Below are 18,993 nucleotides of genomic sequence, written 5' to 3' on the forward strand. Positions count from 1 at the left end.
AGAGTCCATGCTTCATCGTGTCACTTAAAAACAGCCAACAAGTTTATTAACCATTTGCTCAGTAGAAGTTTAATGGACAGAGTTGTTTCAAACGATCGGTCAATACAAACAGGTTATGGCAGTGACGAGGCAAACCCCCAAGTCTGATTTCATATTCCTCTCACCTGGCCCCAGAAGGGGGCCGAAGACGAGTGAGAGAAGATGGGGCCATTAAAATGTTAGCTGGAGAAATTACAAAAATACACTCTGATGTAGCAACAGGGTTATGGTGAAACATGCCATGGAGAGAGGGCAACAATGGGGCGGGGAGGGGCCGGTGGGTACTCAGTGCCTTGGGGAAGAAGGAATCCTGACTCCAGGCCTGCAGGTCTGGGTGTTGACACATGCTGTTCGGGGGATCACCTGGATGCCTGGGGAGACAGAAAGGATTAAAATGTCAAATCCAGCAGGTCTGCTGAGCCATCCGTCCTGTTTTCCCAAGCGACTAAGACTAAAGCAACTCAAAGTGGGGCCACCACAGCAAGTGAAGGGGTCCTTATTATTTGATGCTCTCTACTTACCTGCCACTTATGCCTACTACTGCAGGAGGGATGTATTGGATAAAAGGGAGGTTGATGGGCTGTGACTTAAAAAGCCCAGTGACAAGTCTTTTAACAGTACCACTCATCCCCTCCCCGGTTCTCAGCATCTATGTGGAAACAGTGTCCTTAAAGTTCTCTATGTGACACAGGCTCTCTAAGCTACATGTTGAGAATATGGGATCATGAATGTGCTGCGGATGTCTAGAAGATCAAGGCTGGACACAGCAGAAAGTATTGGAAGTATAGGTCAGAGCAGAAGAGGCTGTCCCTTCTCACAGACCCTCCAGGGCAGGGTCTGCACGGCAGTGCCCTGTCTTCCTAGGCCACATCAGGTTCTTTATTCCACTCCAGTGTTGGATGGCCCCCTCTCCCAACTCCAGTCTTCTGAATATAGCTTGACATTGGCATCTTATATACCAGGAACAACTACAGCAATGGAAACTGTCAGGATTTCTATCACGCACATGGCAAGTTGGACTGTGTGTATGCAGATGAGCACAAGGTCTCAGCTGGCTACATCTGGCTCATTAACACACATCCACTCTGGAACTCACCAACATGTGTGTGCAGTTGAGAGAGAGAGAGAGAGGGGAGAGAGAGAGAGAGAGAGAGAGAGAGAGAGAGAGAGAGAGAGAGAGCGCTATGCTTACATGGTGACAGGATAGCCATTAATAATACCCAAATGAGCTGGCTAATGTTTCCATCAAGAACTTTGCATGTTGAGCAAAGCAGCAGACAGAAACCAGTTATTAGCCCTGTCACAGCACCTCTCAGCTGGAAGTATAATAGAAAAGCAGAGAAGCCAATTGCCTGGCTCAAATAGTTTTTTTTTTTTTTTCAAATAAATTGATTCTTGCTAATGGGACTGATCTTAAACTGTCTTTAGGTAAAGAATATTGTTGTAGTTTAGAATTAGATATGGGCTTTTGTGTCCCTTAAGAGCCGCTGTAAAGAATGCCATTAAGACTTAGAAGAACTTGTGCTACTTCTGGAAGATTACTACTAGATAGCAGACAGGTCTGGCTTAGAAATAGAATTCTTGTCAAGAATGGAGTGCAAGTTCACGCAGGCTCTTTGGAGATGAACCGTTCTGTAGAGACAAATACAGTGGTCTTCTCCCCACAACGTAATAAATGTGTCCATCTTTGGGGATAAACTTAATGCAAACAAGTGGATTACTAATTCAGAGCACCAAAGATTAGCATTTGATGCATCCATCTCAAAAGAGGATCATGAACAACATGGCTGCCTTGGATGTGTGGGAAGCAAAAAGAGAGGATGCGTGCATTTTTCTTCTCTGCATCAGACATGGGAAATAGCTCTGTTGGGACAGCATTATATGGTCAAACTCATGCTTTGTATGTGGCTGTGTTTCTGAGCTGTCTCAGGACATGTGTAGGACTCTGCTCATGTTCACATTGGCATGCATGGATGAAGGGACACAGACTTGATTGTTGGATTCTTTCTTAAATCCACAGTGCTAATTCCTAATGTCATTCCCTAGTTATGCACTGGTAATGGCTGGAGAGAGTTGGATTTGGAATCAGCTAGCAGTAACTGGGTCTTTGCTGTGTGTTTTCTGAGGCTTTATGACTGTGTATAAGTGTGTACCTGAGGGTGGGAATGAAGCAAAGGAAGAGAACCAAGTGGCATCCTGGGAAGAGGCAAAAACCTGAAGACAAAAAAGGCTAATTCTTCCTTAGTTCATGTTCTAAAACCTACTAGATCCATTGGACCAAATTCGGCAGTCCTGGTTCAGCAAGGATGCCATTAATGATAAAGAACTGGTCTTTCTTTGGCAAAGTGCAAGGATGACCAAATTGTTAGTGGACGAAATGAGAGCAAAAAGCATAGCTCTGGATCCCAACAGAAAGTCTTTGGCAGGGGAAATGGGAAATATTAATGGTTTCCATGGAGTTTAGCCACCTTGAGATATAGGGTGAGATGGATAAACTGGCTTTGAAGTAGAACAGTAATCAGCGGTTTTGCAAATGGCTAAGAGGAAGGCTGACTTTTTTGTTGTTGTTGTTGAGATAAAGTCTCTGAGGAAAGGTGAGCTGAATGGTTGCTATGGTAACTGACTGCTAGAATTGGTCCACTTAACTGTCCCCATAGTAACTAAGCTCCTGGAGAGCTATAGAGGAATTAGTTATCTTAACATACTACTATTATCCCCATGGTAACCAGTCTGAATGGGAGTGGTCAGCCTCAAGGAGAATGGTGGGAAAATCTTTCTCCCTGGAGAAATGGGTAAGAGGCAGAGATGTGAATTTCTTCATCAACTGAGCCTCCGAAGATGGAGTCCTTTCGATGTGTGTGGGGAAAAGGGAGAGGGACTGGGTGGTGTGTGTGTGTGTGTGTGTGTGTGTGTGTGTGTGCATGCGTTTGGGACTGGCTAATATGTTTTTAGGCTTGGAACAGTTGGGTATATGAGGTCACTTCTTGCCCCCTGCTAGTTGGTGCCCAACTCACTCATGGGTTGCAGTGGCCGGTGCAGCTGGGAGGGGCTCCTTCTGGCTACACATTACCATTCTGGTGCAGAGTGCGCCGGCGCTGGCTTGATTGCATACTCAGGACCAGGTACTGCCTCATAAACTCACTGAACCTCTTCTGGTTGGCCAACTTCCTGGCTGACTTCCGGGCCCCAGTGAAGCCCCCAAATCTCTTCTGCAGCTGCTTCTGCTCCGCCTCGTCAGCCTCATCTGCACCAGGCTCTGTATCTTGAGCTTGCACCAAGCTCCTGACCCGGGGCATTCGCTTCAGATGCTGCATCTCCGAGGCCTTTGGCTGGTAAAGAGCAGCTGACATGAGCTCTGCGTCAGCAGGATTGAGCTGCCCAGAGCCATTGGCCATGACTTTGGTGCATGCAGTCCAGAGAGGGCGGAGCAAGACCTTTGCTTCACACTGGAAGATGCACACCTGCAAAGACACAGGCAGGAGGAAGAGAAAAGGGGACAAAGCCAGGGATGAGCTAAGATACAGAATTATCTATGCTTCTGAACTGCTATTTCTCAAGTATTGTGTAGCAGTTTATGTATGTATAGGGGTGCACATGTCTGTATGTACATGCGTGTGGAGGTCAGAGGTCAACATTCGTTATCTTCCTCTATCTCCATTTAATTTTTTTAAAAAAGATTTTATTTATTTATTATGTATACAACATTTTGCTTCCATGTATATCTCCACACCAGAAGAGGGCGCCAGATTTCATTATAGGTGGTTGTGAGCCACCATGTGGTTGCTTGGAATTGAACTCAGGACCTCTGGAAGAACATCTGGTGCTCTTAACCTCTGAGCCATCTCTCCAGCTCCTCTCCATTTAATTTTTTTTAAAAAAGATTTTATTTATTTATTATGTATACAACATTCTGCTTCATGTATATCTGCACACCAGAAGAGGGCGCCAGATTTCATAACGGATGGTTGTGAGCCACCATGTGGTTGCTGGGAATTGAACTCAGGACCTCTGGAAGAACAGCTGGTGCTCTTAACCTCTGAGCCATCTCTGCAGCTCCTCTCCGTTTAATTTTTAATGTCATTTTATTTTATTATAATAATATAACAATGCTATTGTTGTGTGTGAGTGTGGAGGTCAGGGAACACTATGTAGAGTCACCTTCTACATTTATGTGGCTTCCAGGAATCAAATTCAGGTCACTGGGTTTGAGTGGAAGCATCTTTACCCCTCTTTTTCTTTTTTGAGACAGAATCTTTTCCTGACCTGGATGACCTGAGCCAGTTGGGCTATCCTGGCTGGTCAGCAAGCCCCAAGGATCCTCCCATCTCTGCTTCCCTAGTTCTGGGATCACAGGTGTGTGCTTCCATGCTTGGCTTCTACATGGGTGCTGGGAATCAAACACAGATCCTCATGCCTGTGTAGCAAGCCCTTTACTGATGATGTCTTAGTTCGGGTTCCTATTATTGTGGTGAAACACCATGACCAAAGCAACTTGGAGAGGAAAAGGCTTATTTGGTTTCCACTTCCACATCACAGTCCATCACTGAAGGAAGTCAGGACAGGAACTCAAACAGGCCAGGAACCTGGAGACAGGAACTGATGTAGAGGCCATGGAGAGGAACTGCTTGTTGGCTTGCTTCTCATGGCTTGTTCAGCCTGCTTTCTTATAAAACCCAGGACCACCAGCCCAGGGGTGGCAACACCCATAAGGGGCTGGACTCTCCCACAACAATTACTAAATAAGAAAATGCCCTACAGGCTTGCCTATAGCCTGGTCTTTGGAGGCATTTTCTTAATTGAGGTCCCCTCCTCTCAGATGACTTGAGCTTGTGCCAAGTTGACAAAACCATTCAAGACAACTGATGAACCACCTCACTAACCTTTGTGCAGCAGTTTTACATATAACTATCCCCCAAAATTTACAGAGTTTCAGAGCTGCAAACAGAGAACCCTTGGACTCTGCTCCATTATTTTGCCAACAAGGAAACTAGGGTTCAGAGCTGTGATTAGCTTACCTTACGCAACCCAGCAAGTTAACCCAGAATGGAGGCATTCCAAATTATATCCTGCTATATCCTTAGGCTTTTGGAGCCTAGCATAGCTCCTGAGTGCCACTCAGGTAGAAGAATTCTAGTTCTCCCTTTGGGCCAGCGAAGGACAGACTGGTTGCAGAAATAAGGGAAGCATGCATGGGGTTATATCTGCAGGTTATATTTTAAGGTCACTCTTTAGCTGGGGAGATGGCTTGGTTGGTCAAGTGCCTGCTGTGCAAGCATGAGGACCTGAGTTCAGAGCCCCAGCACTCATGTAAAAGCTGGGCATGGTGGTACTTTCACCCCTAGTGGGAGGGGTGAGAGGGCAGAGCTCCATAGTTAGCCATTCTAATCAGCTGGTGATGCACTGAGAGTGGCTGTCTCAAGAAACAAGGTAGAGAAGTATAGGGGAAGACACACACATGCACACGGGTGCACAAACATTCATGTATACTACACACATGTATCTGAGAACAAATGGGGAAGTAAACTGAAGCCACTATGCAAAGGTCAACCCTTGGGTCACTAGTTTTCATTCTACTTATATTAGCTACTCCTATTTGTACCTCATTTATAGCAAGTGATGTCCAAGAGACTCTGGATGTAGGCAGGTTAGGTATGTGGAGCTAAACCTGCAATCTACTGGGTTTGCATCTTCTTAGATAGAAGGCAGGCAGTGCCCCAGGAACTCTGCGCTGGCCCACCTCCCTAAGCACCACATCCTCTAGTGGAGACTAGTGGCTGAACCATGCCACCTTACCAGCACCCTATGGCTGGTCCTGACCTTGGCCTCATCCTCTTGCCCTCCTGTCTCTATTTGGGTTTCCTGGAAGCCTCTACTGACAATGTTTCTTACTAGGTGCATTTTGGCTTCACCCCTGACTCTTGTCATGTTCCCAGCCTTACTTAGAAGAAAATCTCCCTTCTCCTTGACTTTGCCATTGTGATGAAGAGTATTTCAAGGGCCCCTCATCAAACAGTGGCACTCTCGCCTGGCTCCCCAAGCTCCTTGTGGTACAGAGGCTATCCATGGCCCACCCAGAGCCATCCCTCTTCCCTAGTACATAAACGCCAGATTCCTTCCTGAAGGCAATAGTGCATCTCCCCACCTCCTTGTAGTCAGAGGTGGCTGACAAGAATGAAAATGACCACTTGGGGCCTGCAGTGAACTTGGGACTGACTTGACAGGAAAGAGATCCTGTTCCCTCCTGTCTCACTTTCCTTCAACATCTGGTTTTACATTGTGGGCATTTTGGGCTGTCCTTCTGTAGCCATCCTGAAGCCACAAAGTGACTTGGAGGGTCCATCTGTTGCTGGAAGCCAAATGAGCATGAGGACAATATTCTTGCAGAATAAAAAGACAGAAGACCCTAGAGCTGTGATTATAGCCACAAACTCACTTGTAGATCATCAAATCTCTGTTTCATTGGCTCCCTGTTACCTTTAGGTACCAGCAGGTGAGTTTAATTCTCATGTGATATATTCTCCCTACTTGCTGTACTTTTATTTCTTTTCTTTTCTTCAGATTTATTTATTATGTATACAGTGTTCTGCCTGAATGCTAGAAGAGGGTGCCAGATTTCATTATAGATGCTTGTGAGCCACCATGTGGGTGCTGGGCATTGAACTCAAGACCTCTTAACCTCTGAGCCATCACTCCAGCCCTGTACTTCTAATTCTATTGCTGTGATGAAATAGCCTGACAAAAGGCAACTTAGAAGGGAGAGAGTTTGTTTATCATTCTGGGTTACAGCCCATCATTGCAGGGAAGTCACAGCATCAGGAACTTGAGACAGCTGGTCATATCACATCCTCAGTCAACAGCAAAGAGACATGAATGCTTGCAGGCTTATGTGCTTGCTTGTTAGCGTGTGCTCAACTCTTACATAGTTCAGGAGCCCCTGCCTCCCACAGAAGGCTAGGTCTTCTCACATCAATTAAATTATTTAAGGCACCCCCCCCACAGACATGCTCACAGGCCACCCTTATTGAGATCCTTGTGCTATGTGATTGTAGCTTGATTTAAGTTGGCAAATAAAGTTAATCATCATACCACACTAGTGTGCCTTTTTGCTTGCCCTCTCTGGCTCCCTCTGGGTGTGGTTTATTATTCCAAAGTTGATTTTTTAAAAAAGGATTTATTTATTTATTTATTTATTTATTTATTTATTTATTTATTCATTGTGCGTATGCACATATGGGTATGGGTGCCTGTGGAGGCCAGCAGAAGCCCCCTGAAGCTGGAGTTACAGCCATTTGTAAGCTGCTAGGTGTGAGTGCTCGGACCTGAACTCAGGTCCTCTGGAAGAGTAGGAATTGCTCTGAACCAGTGAGCCAGCTGTCTAGTGCTAAGTGAGATTTTAAACCCTGGGTACATTTTTGCCTCCATTCTCCCCATCCTCCCCCACGCCCATCTCTGCAGTATGTGCATCTGCCTCTTTTTTCCATTCCCTCTGCCACTGCCTAAGTGCTTTTCAGAAGACAGAAGCCTCCCACTGATCTTCCCATCTCTCTCTTTGCCACTCAAATCCATGTGGGCCCCCTGGAAGATCCAGGAAAATTACCCTAATCACATCATGCCCTGCCCACAACTGCCTGGTACCTTGTCTTGTCTTCGAAACATCTCCAGATCCCTGCCCAGAGCATAGAAGTACTTGTACCCTGTGTCCCAGCCTACCTTTATGTCACACTTCCAACTCCCTCCTCTTCATAGTCCTGCAGGCACAAAGGGCTTCTCCTACACCTCACGCACCTCCCTGACTTCTGTCACTGTGTGCCCTCTGAAGGAATGATCCTTCTGCACCCATCCCTGTGGAGCTGGTCACATTCTAATTTACCTCCTTATCTTATTATCTACTTTTCGTTCCTTGGAAGGAATTGTTCGGTCTTGCCTCTGTGTTCCCTCCCAACTTTGCATTCCTCCCAGGGGGATTTTAATGATAGATATAGATATTTATAATACTTTATAAAGCATAATTTAAAAATGTTAGGGTATATCTTATTCATATTTGAGTCCTGGGTAAGTATCTTCTCTTTATGGTGACTAGTAGGCAGTCAATGAAATTCTCTTAAGTTCAGTGCATGGAACATACAGTTGTCATAATGTGTCTTTTTTGGTGTGTGTGTGTGTGTGTGTGTGTGTGTGTGTGTGTAAATGTGAAGTCCAGAGAACAACCTTGGATGTTATCTTCAGGAATGCTGTCCATTTCATTGGCTGGGAGTCTATCAATTAGGCTAGACTGTCTAGTCATTGAATCCCAGGGATCCTCTTGTCTCCACTGTCCCAGTGCTGGCAATACAAGCACATGCCACCAGGCCCTGCTTTTTTCTGCATTCCAAAGTAAATTTAATAACAAAAATATATTGCAACTATTATATCAGAAGTATTTATTAATGAATGTTAAACAAAACATTGTAAGTTTTCTTTCTGATAAACAATTTAGTGTGAAAAGAACTTCTGTAACATGTATATGTGCATTGATCCAACCCAGATTCTGGAGTGTGAACTCAGGTCTTCATTTTTTTAAAAAGATTTATTTATTATGTATATAGTGTTCTGCCTATATGTATACCTACACTCCAGAAGAGGGCACCAGATCTCACTATAGATGGTTGTGAGCCACCTTGTGGTTGCTAGGAATTGAACTCAGGACCTCTGGAAAAGCAGCCACTGCTCTTAACCTCTGAGCCATCTCTCCAGTCCCCAGGTCCTCATTCTTGCAAGGTTATTCCTTAACCAACTGAGTCCACTGTGTCTTCTAATGCGATGTAGAAGCTGAAGATGTTAGTAAAATTCCTTTGGTACACAGAACAGATGCCAGGAACAAATAGTTGTCCAGCTTCTCATGTCCCCGGTGTCAGATTTGCTTAAACAGCATCCTCCAGGGTCAACAGGAGCACAGGGAGGAATGGTAGTACTGATAAGGCCAGGAGAAGGGTGGGGCTGGGAGCAGCTCAGCCTTTGGGTACCCTTGGTTCCTTCTACAGAGAAGGAACCCTCAATGTTTGCTGTATTTTCTGTTCCTTGGGTTTACAGGTGAAAGAGACACATCTAGAGGCCACCAGAACTGAGCACTCCTGGCCTTCTAATTCCAGATGGTAATTGGATTTTGTGTCAGTGAGAGAAAATGAAATTTTGTGACCAGATGCCACAGTCTTAACTGAGATTCAATACACTGCCAGATAAATTAGATACTGACTAGATGGATCATCACAATGGTTGGTTTAGAAGGTTTGAGGGAAATCTGGGGTATCTAAATGTGCACCTGCATTTTTAGTGCCAGATGGGCAGATGAGTCTAGTGCTCCATGATGCTCATCAGCCGCTTCACGGGGATGGGCTAGTGGCTTATTAAGTGAACTGGACACATTTTCTCAGCCATGATGATGACATTGCTATATTAAGCCAGAGTCTGCATGAGCATCTGGAGTCCTAGACTGATGCCAAATTGATTTGCAAAGCTGGGCTTCTGAAGAGACTGAGCAAAGGGCCATTTGGATGTCTGGATCAAAGATTAGGCTACAGGCTGAGAGTGTAACCCAGCCACAGAGGTCAGGCCTATGTGCTATCCTCTCACTGCATAGCAAACAGACACACTGGCCCTTTGAGGGGAATGAAGACAAGTCACCGCATGGTTTGGTTCCTGTTTCAGGCTGAGTGAGGCGTAGGAGCTATTTGTTCTAGGAGGTCTTGGCCAAAACATTCAAAGGCATGGCTAGGGATGTAACTCAGCCATAACACACCTTCCAGGTCATTCACAGAACCCTAGGTTCAACCCTAACCCCGCAGACTTTATAAAAATAAATCCAGAGGCTGGAGAGATGATTCAGTGGTTAAGAGCACATACTGCTCTCGTAGAGGACCCAACTTCAATTCCTAGCACTCATGGGTGGCTCACAGCTACCTGTAACTTCAGCTACAGGGGATTCAAAACCCTCTTTTGGCCTCTATGGGCAACTGCACTTATTATATATATGCATATGTAATATTGAGTATGTATGTATGTATGTATGTATGTATGTATGTATGTATGTATGTTCAAAGGCAGACCCTCTCCAGGACAGCAGATAAATAGCACAGGAAAAATCCATTAGAAGAGCTTCTGATGCAAATCACTTGCAAAGAATTTTCCCTACCTTCAGGTAGAGATGTCAGGAGGCAACTTGTGTTGCAACAGGGCTTTTATATGCAGTGTGTTGTCTTCATCTTGCACTCTAAAATAGCCCATGAATTTAGTTTCTTCTACTTGAACTGATGGAATAAGCACCACTGACAATTGGTTGAAGAACCAGAGGACACTGCAATGGGTGAGTCATTTGCTGACCAAAATTATAGTCTATCAAAAAGCCAACCATACTTGGGCCACCTACCAGCAGTAGAAATAGAAAAATTTCTGATGGAGCCAAGTGTCCTGAGGATCCTGGGAACAAGTCAGGATTATGTAATCTGGCAGAGAGACTGGTAGGTGACCCTTGCTCCATCACTCCCTTCATCAGAGCAAGCATGGGCAAGATTTGCAGCTTCAGAAAATGAGACATAATTGCTTATGTCCTTGGCATTTTGTTCTACTTAAAATGGGTTAAAAGGGAATAGGAACTAGAAACAGAAAAACAAGCAAGCAACAGGGTCCTGGGGGGCGGGGGGGGGGGGGAGACGGGACACAGCAGGCACTGCAACTCGTCTATCTCCAGCTGTGAGGTTTTTACCAATCCATTTTCTGACTTGTTTCTAGGAAGCAAAGTGAGTGTTCTCTGGCCTCCAAAGATTTGAGATGCTAATGGAAAGATAGAAGCAGGCTTCCAATCCTTCACCACCCCAGAAAGACCAAATGTAAGACTTTACAGTGACTGCTCAGGATGTGCCCAGCAAGGAGCCTCATGTTCTGAGAATCATACAATTTCCATGAGGCAGGCTGCGTGAGCCCTGTTATGGGCCACATACTGGGCCCCATGCTGGGATATCCAGATAGGTCAGCAAAGGAACTCATACCTGAGCCAGAGAGAGAAAAAGGAGAGAGGGGAGAGAGAGAGAGAGAGAGAGAGAGAGAGAGAGAGAGAGAGAGAGAGAGAGAGAGAGAGAGAGAGAAGAGAGGGGGAGAAGGAGAGTAAAAGAGAGAGAGAGAGATGGCACCAAGAGCCAGAATAAGCACAACCCATGAGCGTCACCCAGGAAGAATTTATTTCATTTCCTCATGAAGTTCAAGGCCAGATTGGTTAAAGGAACTGCGGGTGTGTGCATATTTGAAATAAAGGCCACTGTGGAGAGAACAAACCTGGTGGTGTTAATTTTCATCCTACATACATTGGCCATTCGTAACTCTGTGCAATCTACAGCAATGGCCTGGGATAGGTTGAGCATGTGGGGCTAAACATGGAATCTAACCCATGGGGACTCATTCTTATACCCCAGAGCACCAGGAACTCTCTGCTGCTCCTGTTACCCCAAGTACCACAGTGTCTAGTGGAGACCATCACTCTGACTGTGCCATCTCTCCAGCTCTTTCTAGCTGGTCCTGACCTTGGTCTTACCTTCCTGAACTTCTGTCTTTGTTTGGGTCTCCTAGAGGCCTCTATTTCCCTCTCCTGTGTGCTGCTTAGCGTTACCTCTGATTCTACTATGTATTTTCAGATCAAAACTCCACTTGAACCTCACCTTTGCCTTTGTGAGTGACCAGTGTGTTTGTTATGATGTGAAGCTTAACTTTGCTCTTGAAGTATAAGTGGGATTTAGTGGGTAGGGGGAGGGAGAGGCAGGAGCAAGGTGGCAGGACAGCAAAGAAAAGCAGGGTTCCCTGGGAGCTGTAAAGAGTGCCTTGGGCCTGGGCCTGAGCCCAAGATAGAGAAGGTCAGGGGTTTCTTTGACAGTTATCTGCAGCCTAGGAGAGAAAAGCCAGGGTATATGGTGGCATTTTGGAAGAGGGTCAAGAAACACACATCTCAGCATCCCTGTTAGGGATTGGGCAGAGGAACAGAGCCAATATAAAAGACTTGGAAAGAGCCTTTCTGTCTAGAGAGGGAAGGGACCCTTAAGACAGGCAAGAGATGCAAGAGATGTTTCTTGAAGGATGAGATATCCTCAGGCTGACATGCCTAGAAGAAAATAGGATGGACAAGCATCAGAAACATATCTCTTTGATGGGTGGTCTGGGCTGCCCTTCCTGATGGCATGACTGTGCCTTCCCACCCAGAAGACAGGTGTGTCCAGGCCGGGAGGAGTGTAATATTTATCTGTTGGGGCTGAGGCCACATTTCTACCTGGAGCTGAGAGATATCAAGGTGTGTTGGGCACCAGCTACGCTGGATTTCATGTCTGCACATTTGCCTTAAGGAAGAGCAATTACTTGCCTGTTTTGAAAGGTGGAGGGGTTTGAAGCACGGTGCCTTGAAATCAACTTTATTGACTTCAAAGGAAAAAAATAATTGAATTATACTGGATTTCATAGGAGAGAATAGCTATCTAAGCTGCAATTAAAGGAGTGAGAAAGCAGTTCATTTAATGAATAATAATTTAATGTTTTGTACTTCAAGTTGGGAATGTAAAACACAAGAGAGCATTTTGGATGCTCATTGTAGAATCATTTGCAATATAAAAAATGGATGACAATATACATGCTCAGCAGATGGGGAATGGAGAACAAGTTATATATTCACAGAAAGAAATCACTTGAAATAATGTGTCATAACATGAGAATATTAACCCTGTGACACCACAGAAAGTAAGATTCTCTCTGGTTCCTGGAGTATAATAGTTGACCTTCATTGTCAACATGAGGGGGTTAGGGTTGAGGAGACACTCTCAGAGCTGATGAGGGTGTTTCAAGAGAGAACCCCACCCTGAGTGTGGGGAGCACCAGCCCAAGAGCTGGAGTCCAAGACTGAATAAAGAAGACGTGATCTGAACAGTGTATCATCTCTCTGTGCTTATCAACTGTGGACACAATGTGAGCAGCTGCCTCAAGTTCTCACCTCCATGCTGCCTCCTCCTTGGTAGACTGTGCTCTCAAACTTCAGCCAAAACAAACCCTTCCTTAAGATTCAGGGATTTTTGTCACAGCAAAGAGTAAAGTCATTAGTTCATGGGTTGGAAGAAGAATATATATGGACACATATGTATACATATATTACATGTATTTTGGGTAACACTGGGACAAGGGCATCATGAACAGATATATGGTAGAGAGGGAGGACCACAGGGATCTGATGGTAAAGTAGGAGGACCACAGGGGTCTGGTGGTAGAGAAGGAGGACCACAGGGGTCTGGTGGTAAAGTAGGACGACCACAGGGGTCATAGTAGGAAGATGCAGCTTGGCTTCACCTGTTTCCTCTTGGTCACATGACACTGCACAAGTCCTATGACCTCTAGGAGAGACTTGAATGTTTCATTTAGTGTTTGCTTTGGAGTCAGGAGGAGGAGATGGCAAGAAAGAGGGTAGTCCCTTGGCCTTCTGGACATACCTTCAAGTTGAAGCTGTCTGGGTCTTGGCGGAGCTTCTCCTGGCAGGTGAGACAGTCCCTGGGACAGCTGCTGAACACACTGGAGAGCAGGCTGAGCAGCAGAACATCACTAAGCAGGATTTTCATGGTGCAGAGTGGGGAGCAACCAGCTGAAACACATAGAGGACACGTGCCAATTAGTATAGTCTGGGGAGAGGGTTCGTCAGTTCTGGGCATCACGACCCAGGGAGGCAAGCATCATTCCTCAGCAAGGCGATTCCTCAAGTCTTAGATTCACCTGGGAAGGAATAGACTGTAGACAGTACTGGTGGCCTGGTCCTGCCATCCAGGACTGCTTTCATTCATAGGCTGTGTGTAGTGCAGATCCCTGGAGAGCACTTGTGATTCCTGCCACTTAGCTGGACTCTGCCGTTCCAGAAAGAGCTGTGGGATGGGAAACATCTTTCCTGGAGGCCAGAGGCATTGCTTCCTGACCAATGAGTGCCTTTAAGTCAACCTCTTCAAACCTCAGTTTCCATAGCCATAAAAGAGAAAGCATGGCAGGCGCCTTACCATAGGCCTGTTAGGAAGATGAGATGTGACCTGTCAGGGCCAAGGTTTCTAAGGAACAGATGAGGAGCTGAGTGTGGTGGCATAGTTTCTCATCCCATTTCTCAGGAGGCAGGCAGGGGGATGAGTGACTGAAATGCCTCCTGGCTTCTTTTCTGGCCAGACTATGAATGCTGTCCCTCAATTCTCTCTCCCAGGGAGCTTCCATGTGTCCCCTGTCTGTCACCCACATCAGAACTGAGCTCCTGCTATGGTTTGAGTGATTGTGTCTTCTCAGAGTCCATATGTTGAAATCTATGAAGGTAAATCTTGGTAGACGGCTTGAACAGACTAAAAACAAGTAGGTGGAGGTAGGGGAAATGGCTCGGTGGGTAAAGTGCTTGCTATGCAAGTGAGGACTGGTGATCAGATCCTACTCAGCAAATGCTGAGTGGTGTTGGGGGACCACCTGCAATACCAGTGCAGTGGGAGATAGGCAGTCCCCAGAACAAGGTGGACAAGTAAGTGGTTGAATCAGTGGACTCCAGGTCTAAGTGAGAGAACATGCTTCTTCATATGTAGTGTAGTTAATAATTAAGGAACATATCTGAAGTCAACCTTGGGTCTCCATACACACAATCAGCACACCCCCACACAGTATGCAAGCACACCCACACCCACACCCACACCCACACCCACCCACCCCCCCCCACACACACACACCCCATACCATGTAGACTATTAGTAAATTACTCCTCTGGTTCATGTGTGATGACATCTCTAGAAACATTGAGATCATGAGGCTGCTGACATAACAAATAGGTTAAACCCTTGGTAAATGCATGAGGTGATAACATTATTGGAGCTAGTGAAGAGTAGGTGGGGTCTACTTGGAAGAAGTAGGCCCATGCCCCCTGGTTTATACTGAAGACCAACTGAGATATCCAGCCTCATAGACTGAACAACTACTGGATTCTTGGACTTTTCATTGGTAGATAGCCATTATTGGAGTAGCTGGACCACACCCTGTAAACCACATTAATAAATCCCATATATATATATGTGTGTGTATGTCTGATATATATATATATATATATGTGTATATGTGTATGTCTGAGATATATATGTGTGTGTGTATGTGTATGTCTGATACACACACACACACATATATATATATATATATCTGATGATATATATATATATATATATATATATATTCATCCTATCAGTTCTGCTCCTCTAGAGAATCCTGACTAATACAACATCTTTAGAACAAATGTCTTGAACCAGAAAACTACTTCCTTGTACTATGCCATTTTGGGTTGAACCCTCTTTACTTGGGATTGAATGGGAGGAGGAACAGAAACTAGTTCTAACTGTTAACTTGACACCTACAGTCACCCTTGAAGAGAGTCTTAATGAGGGATTGTCTGATCAGGCTGGCCCAGGGGCTTGTCTGTGGGATTGCATTGATTATCAATTGATGTAGGAAGACCCTGCCCACTGTGGGTGGCACCATTCCCTGGGCAAGAGGTCTTGATCAGTATCAGAGAGGAGAAAGTCAACTGAGAGCAACCAAATAAGCAAGGTTGCATTTGTCTCCCTCTGCTCTAGATGCGAATGTGAGGTGACCAGTTGCTGCAAGCCCCTGTCACTGTGACTTCTCTGCTGTGTTAGACTGCAAACTGGAGTTGTAAGCTTAAAGAAGTCGATTTTAAAATAATTATTGTTTGTTTCTGTACATGTGTCTCTTTCTGTGTGTATGCCACATGTATGGTGGTGCCTTCAGAGGCTAGAATTGGGCAATGGATCTCTTGGAGCTAAAATTACAGGCAGTTGTGAGCTCTCTGACATGGGTGCTGAGAGGCAAAGAGTAGCAAGTGCTCTTAACTACTGAGCTAACTCTCCAGTCCTCTAAATTTTTTTGTGTCAGGGTGTTTTGTCATAGCAACAGAAATGAAGGTTGAACAGAAACTTTCTAGAAATATTGACATCCTTTACTGGGACCATAGGCGTGTGTGTGTGTGTGTGTGTGTGTGTGTGTGTGTGTGTGTGTGTGTGTGTGTGTTTGTGTGTGTGTACAGAGATGAAGGTTGAATGGAAACTTTCAAGAAATAGAGCCTTAGGTGTGTGTGTGTATTATATGTATATATACACACATATATACTACACACATATCATACATATGTATCTACACACATATACATACAGAAATGAAGGTTGAATGGAAACTTTTGTGGTGATATCTTGCTTGTACAAATAAAAGCTTGTCTGAAGATCAGAGGGTAGAGCTTGCTACTAGCTAACCATAGAGGTCTGGAGGTCTGTACAGACAGACAGGAAGTGAGATGGCTGGGCAGAGAGAGGATATAGGCAGGAGGAAATACAAACTCGCTCTCTTTTCTGCTGGGAAGCTAATAAGGTAAAGGTGGCTTTGGTTTGTTCCTTCTCTCTGATCTCTCAGCATTTTCCTCTATAACTGACTCTGTTTTTTTTATTATTTAGACCAATTAGAGCTCCATTTACAAACTTTCTAGAAATATTGACATTCTTTACTGAGTCCATAGGGATATGTATATGTTTTTTTGAGACAGAATTTCTTTGTGTAGTCCTGGCTGTCCTGGAACTCACTCTGTAGACCAAGCTGGCCTCAAACTCACAGAGATCTGCCTGCCTCTGCCTCCCAAGTGTTGAGATTAAAAGTGTGTGTTACCACCACCCGGCAAGGGGTGTATATATTTTCCAAAATCCATCAAATTGTAGATTTAGAGTCTGTGCATTTTACTATATGTAACTTTTCTGCATAAAGAATTTAAAAACAACTGTTTTCATTGTTTTTTCATCAGATGACTCTGAGAAATCTGTGAGTTTGTCCTTCTAATGCTGTCTGTTGGAGTCTTCTGAGAAGGTTATAGTCTTGGGCCCTACCCACAACCATCACCTCAGGATCTGTGTTATTAGCACTATTCCTAGGGTGACTTGTCTGCATGACAAAATTTGAGAGGTATGGGTGAGAGTCATCCATAGGAGCAAGTCCATAGGAGTCAGTCCATAGGAGCAAGGAGGAAGCACTCAACAAAAGCTACCAAAGAGCCATATTGGAAGACCACGGGGTTCTCGTGTACCAAGGAGCACTTCAGACTTAGGGGATGATGATTAGAATGGTGTTCAGTAGATTTTTGCTTGTTTGTTCTTTTGCAATGTAGTCTCATGTAACTCAGGCTGTCCTTAGACCCCTATGTAATTGAAAATAACCTTGAACTTCTGATCCTTCTATTTCTACCACCCTAGGTCTGGGGTTCCAATGTATATACCACTAAGTCCAGTTTATACAGTGTTGGGTAGCAAACCTAGGGCTTCATTTATACTAGGCATTCTACCAACTGAGCTATAGTCCCAGCTCTCAATAGATGTTACCATTTGAAGTGTGTGTCAAAATGAGTGTTTGGTAACAGGGACCCCAGGAAATCTGGGATCGTAGCCTGTGAGTGTGGCAAGCACACTGGTAGCCTGGGGAACCTGTGTACCTTCTTCAAGGTTAGCACCTGCTGAAAGGAGTCTGGGTCCAGATGGAGCAGGTCTTGTCTGTCTCTTTGGAAGCTTGTGCTTTATCTTATGATGGTGGGATGTCTTGGGCTACTAAATAAAGCATCCAGACATCTGTATCCATGAGTGTCTCTCGAATGCAATTTTTCCCTTCTTTATCCCAATAGCCAGTGTCTAGTTGAGATTTATTGCCTTATTATTGTAATAGTCTCCTAATTAGTCCACCTAATGATCTGGCCTCCTTCCAAGCCATTGGATGATTCCACTTCATTCTTAAAATAATTCTATAATGCCCATGGCTGTCAGATGTTCCAATGACTTATCTGGTCACTGGCTCTTGTCTCATCCCCTGCCACTCATCTTAGCATCACTTCCAGACCCACTGACCATAACTCTCACCTATATCAGATTGCTAACGTTTTTATGCCTTGTAACTGACTGTTGCCTCTGTCAGGATACTGTATCACCATGTCAGGAATGTCCCCCTCCAGAAAGCCATCACTAGACCGGCTTGAGCTAGACCAATCTTTGCTACTGTTGTGGCATCCCAAGGCAATGTTACCATGGGAAACAAGTGGGACTCAGGGCCCGATCTGTCACATGAGTTAAGCAGAATGGTCCCGTAGAGTTGTGTAATGTGAGTTTTCTTATCTGATCATCTTGGGAAAGGAGTCCTGGGCTCAGATCATTGGTTCTGTAACTTGCTGGCTGTACTCAATCTCTGAGTTCCTCATTGTAAAAGTAGGACCATCTTAGGAACTATATCATGTTAGCATCAGTGGGTTCATGTTTGCAAACAGTTAAAGCAGTAACCAACATATAACACTTTATAAAAGAAAGCTAGAGCATAGCACTCACCTTGTAACCTCACTATACCCTCACTACTTCATTTCTGCACTTAGTAATCAATCGATTGTAACCTTGCACTTCCAGGTCTGCTTCTCCCACTGGCCTGGGACTTCCTGAGGGACAGAGATACTGTCCTATCATTCTCTCTCTGCCAGGTACCCAGGCTAGGACACAAACTTTAGGATCTGTTCAGTGAAAAATTGACAAAAGACAGTGGGAGATCTCAGGAACCCCCTTCCATTTTCTCTGCAAATGTGGGGCTGAGGAATATTCTGGAGCCACTGCCTCATTGGGGGTCCAGTGCGCTCATGGCACAGGAGCTGCCTCAGGACCCGAACCACCCACAAGGTCTTTATTAGCAAATTGTCCTGTTTGAGCAAGGAGAAGAGGAGGCTAGTTTTTATGTCATCCTACTAAGGTAAGATGTTATCCTAAGCAGACACACTGGTGTATGTCTGCTAGGAGACTGGTCACAAAGGGTCATGGCTGGGCTGTGTCCCATGCTAGGTCTGCCAGGGTTAAGTAGGAGTTGGTAGACTAGCAA

General features: G+C 45.0%; 1 protein-coding gene across 1 annotated transcript; it reads right to left on the bottom strand.

Annotated features, from left to right (window-relative positions):
- Nucleotides 1-324: 324 nt before the first annotated feature.
- Nucleotides 325-13,652, bottom strand: Pnoc (prepronociceptin). Its single transcript, XM_035452412.1, has 3 exons — nucleotides 13,527-13,652; nucleotides 3,110-3,500; nucleotides 325-410 (listed from the first exon to the last, which is right to left on the bottom strand). The coding sequence occupies exons 1-3, from the start codon at nucleotides 13,650-13,652 to the stop codon at nucleotides 325-327; spliced, it is 603 nt and encodes a 200-aa protein (XP_035308303.1).
- Between the last annotated feature and the right edge of the window lie 5,341 nt (nucleotides 13,653-18,993).

This window comes from Cricetulus griseus (assembly GCF_003668045.3).
Source record: "Cricetulus griseus strain 17A/GY chromosome 1 unlocalized genomic scaffold, alternate assembly CriGri-PICRH-1.0 chr1_1, whole genome shotgun sequence".
Taxonomy (NCBI): domain Eukaryota; kingdom Metazoa; phylum Chordata; class Mammalia; order Rodentia; family Cricetidae; genus Cricetulus; species Cricetulus griseus.

What these genes read in the sequence shown, in the direction of transcription:
- Pnoc (XM_035452412.1), bottom strand. Translation starts at nt 13,652, where the DNA reads ATGAAAATCCTGCTTAGTGATGTTCTGCTGCTCAGCCTGCTCTCCAGT. An exon ending in CAGACAGCTTCAACTTGAAG is followed by an intron (nt 3,501 to 13,526) that starts GTATGTCCAGAA and finishes GTGTCTTTGCAG; the next exon opens with GTGTGCATCTTCCAGTGTGA. An exon ending in GCGCACTCTGCACCAGAATG is followed by an intron (nt 411 to 3,109) that starts GTAATGTGTAGC and finishes CTGTCTCCCCAG; the next exon opens with GCATCCAGGTGATCCCCCGA.